Source organism: Egretta garzetta, unplaced genomic scaffold, assembly GCF_000687185.1.
Source record: "Egretta garzetta isolate BGI_Z169 unplaced genomic scaffold, ASM68718v1 scaffold615, whole genome shotgun sequence".
NCBI lineage: Eukaryota > Metazoa > Chordata > Aves > Pelecaniformes > Ardeidae > Egretta > Egretta garzetta.
Window position 1 is genome coordinate 786,368 of NW_009259857.1, and position 3,023 is coordinate 789,390.

Sequence of the window (3,023 nt, forward strand, 5' to 3'; positions counted from 1 at the left end):
GCCCATGCATATACACACCCATACACGTGTGCATGTGTTGTTGCCCGTGTTTTCCAGAGCAGAGTTTTCATCCCCTGGCCAGCAGCTGGAAGAAGCTCTGGGGGTGCTACACTCCCCCCGTGCAGGGGGTGGGATCCTCCCTGTGCCCCTCTGTTTAATATTTCCTTTCTCCCTTGCATGAGTGTGTGTGTGAGCATGAAAATAGGCACGTCCTCTCCTTCTAGCACAGCGTTTTGTGCTCCTGCCCCAGGCGCAGGGCAAGGCTGAGTCCCGGCAGGGGAATGGTCCCACATGTGGGTTTCAGCCCCATGGCACGGGGCAAACGCCACTCCCAAGCGCCTGCTTTGGGAGGATGCCACCCCCAGGATGGGGTCCGGTGCTCGGTGTGGGTGACGCCGTAGTTGTTTGTGTGTGTGTGTCACGGCGGGAAGTGTGTGAATGGAATAAATTTAGCAGTCAAAACACAGGGCCAGTGCAGTCAGTCATTAACTGCGAGCCCATCTCGTCATCCTGCAACCACAAGGAGCTTTTTTAGGGCCGGCGTCCTGGCGGAGGCCGGAGGAAGCGTGGGAGGCCAGTTCCCGGCGACACCTCCGCGTGTGGCAGCGCTGCCCGGCGGGGCCACTGGCGGGCCCCCCTTCCCCGGGGCGACCAGCCAGTGGTTAAATGCCTGCACGGCCGCACCGGGGCATACAGCCCAGGGCATCCCAACGCAGGCAGCCAGCTTGCCCCATCCCGAGCACTGGAGGAGACGCCGGCTTGCACCACACCTCGAGGTAAAGGATTTGGTTTCTTTGGGTTACTTTGGCATTGCCTGGAGTGAAAATGGCAACGTTTGGGGATGGGTGGTGTAGATTTCCTTGCGAGTTTTGGTAGAAAGCAGGAGAGACGTGTGAGCTGGGATGCAGGTGTTGCTCTGTAAGGGAAGAAATCAGAAGTGTGGCTCTTTGCTCCGGCACATTTCAGGCGCAGGGTGATGTGCAGGGTGGTTAGCGTGCCCCGTGGGGATGCGGTGCTGGGCTGCTTAAGGGACTTGGGAAACGAGAGCAGAGCTGGAGGAAAGCCCCCCGCTGCTTCACCTGCCTGCGCAGTCAGCAGTGCCACTGGGATGCCAGGCCGACCCAGCGAGCGCTGGGGATGCAGCTCTCTGTGGGGTTTTCCTACTGGGGTGCTCTACTTTGGGGCGGTGGAAGGTTTCACGGGGCTGTGGGGGCCACGCCAGGTGGGAGGCGCAGCTCTGCAGCCCACGGTCTCACAGTGCTGCCCTCCTGAGGTGCCAGTACATGTCATGGCCACCAAGCTCTGCTGGGCGGTGGGTGACATTACCATGGGAACAAGGCCATTTGGAGGACATTTCCCACTCTTTAAGGATGCTTAGACACAAAATCTGCAAGAACACATCCAGATATTTCAAATCCCAAACTAAAGAGAAGTTCCTGCACAGGAGATGGCAGGAGGTGGCACAAAGACGAATCCCTTTGTTTGTTTGATGGCCTGCCAGGCTGAGCACCATGTGCCGGGATGGCAAAGCTGTACCAGTTGGAAGGGCTTTGTGGGGGCAAGTTACAGCCAGGGGCACATGCAAATGCTTTGCTCTAGCATGCAAATGCTTTGCTCCCTGTTGCAGCTGCGCAGACCAGATCCAACATGAGGGCTGCCTTCCTGGTGCTGCTCCTCTGGGCCGTCGCCTGCGCTCACCCCGTAAGTACCCACCCAACAGGTACTCAAACCCCAAACCCCGGCGGTTTCGCCCAGCAAGGCATACCAATCACTGATCGGATGTCTCCTGGATGTGTTTAGGTGCCCGGCCACGAGCCCCCCCGCCACAGCGCCCAGCAGGAGGTAAGCCAGGGGTGCCCCAGTCCTGCAGGTGGCAGCTGCTCCAGGAGCAAGTCTGGGATGGGGAGCCAGCCCCAGGCAGGCCTCCTTGGACCAGGCACCTGCGGGAAGAGCTGCTGCTTCTGCGGATCCTTGAGCTTTGCCGGTCTATTCGGTCTTTCCAAGCTGGGTTGGTTTCACTTCATTTAGCCTTGCCTCCCTGTGCACGTTACCAATTCACCTGATGCGTTCTGCTGTGTTGGTCCTGAAAAATGAGTTTCTGTGCTCTGAACCATCATGGTTTGGGCTTTTGTGGGTTGCCCTTTTGTTGGTGGCTACATATTTTTTGCACCAGCAGAAACAATTGAAGGGCTGAGCAATGGAAAAGGCTTGAGCACCTGCATGGCTTAGGAGCAATATACCACACATGCCGTGGTGTTTAATAAACCAAAGCACTGTGTCATGTTTTGCCTTCAGGACACAGCAGGCGAAGATTACACCAACAAGTTGGGCAACCTCCTGGGCGGTGGAGATGGCAGACTTCCTCCAGTCGCTGCTGAGAGAGGGGACAATGCCCTTGCCAGGGACCCGGAGGGTGGGAACGCCGTGGCTGAGGAGCTGGGCAAGCACGGTGGCCAAGACAAAGGAGGCAGAGCTGGGGAGGCTCAGCACCTGAACCAGGTGGACCATGAGGATGCAAGTGCCCATGATGGGAATGGCCTTGGTTTCCTGGTGAGTGAGTAGAGAGGGGCATTTTCTCTGCCAGAAAAGCATGCTTAGCCCCAAATCTGGTGTCAGGCAGAGTAGTGCTTGGCCTGCGTGGCAAGCAGTGCTGATAGCATCTGTGCCCTGCAAGCCTTTGCATTTGTCTCCATTTGTCACCTCCATAGGAGGAGGATGCACGTGATGCTGATGATGCTGACAATGGAGAGCACCACGGCACTGGAGTCAACGGGCTTTCCTCCCACACCGGTGGCCTCCTGGATGAGGAGGATGACAGTGGAGATGACACTTTTGATGAGAACGGGGAAGAGGAGGGGGGTGAAGGTCCTACTTACGTGGCTGGTACTGATGGGGCCGACGAACATGACCACGACGGTGGCCGTGGGGATGCTGGGGCTGGCAGAGGGCACGGTGACAGCAGCAGCAGTAGCAGCAGCGAGAGCACTGGGGCAGACCACCGGCGGTACAGGAACTACCTCGGC

The 3,023-nt window shown here is 58.1% G+C and overlaps 1 protein-coding gene across 1 annotated transcript in view; it reads left to right on the forward strand.

The window, feature by feature from the left end:
* Positions 1 to 712: 712 nt before the first annotated feature.
* Positions 713 to 3,023, forward strand: part of LOC104127338 (dentin matrix acidic phosphoprotein 1) — a 3,162-nt gene continuing 851 nt past the window's right edge. The window contains exons 1-5 of the mRNA XM_035895560.1: positions 713 to 776; positions 1,628 to 1,701; positions 1,801 to 1,842; positions 2,296 to 2,550; positions 2,709 to 3,004. Of these exons, the coding sequence (XP_035751453.1) occupies positions 1,648 to 1,701; positions 1,801 to 1,842; positions 2,296 to 2,550; positions 2,709 to 3,004 (647 nt within the window). The 5' untranslated portion in view covers positions 713 to 776; positions 1,628 to 1,647. The remainder of the gene's footprint in view (positions 777 to 1,627; positions 1,702 to 1,800; positions 1,843 to 2,295; positions 2,551 to 2,708; positions 3,005 to 3,023) is intronic.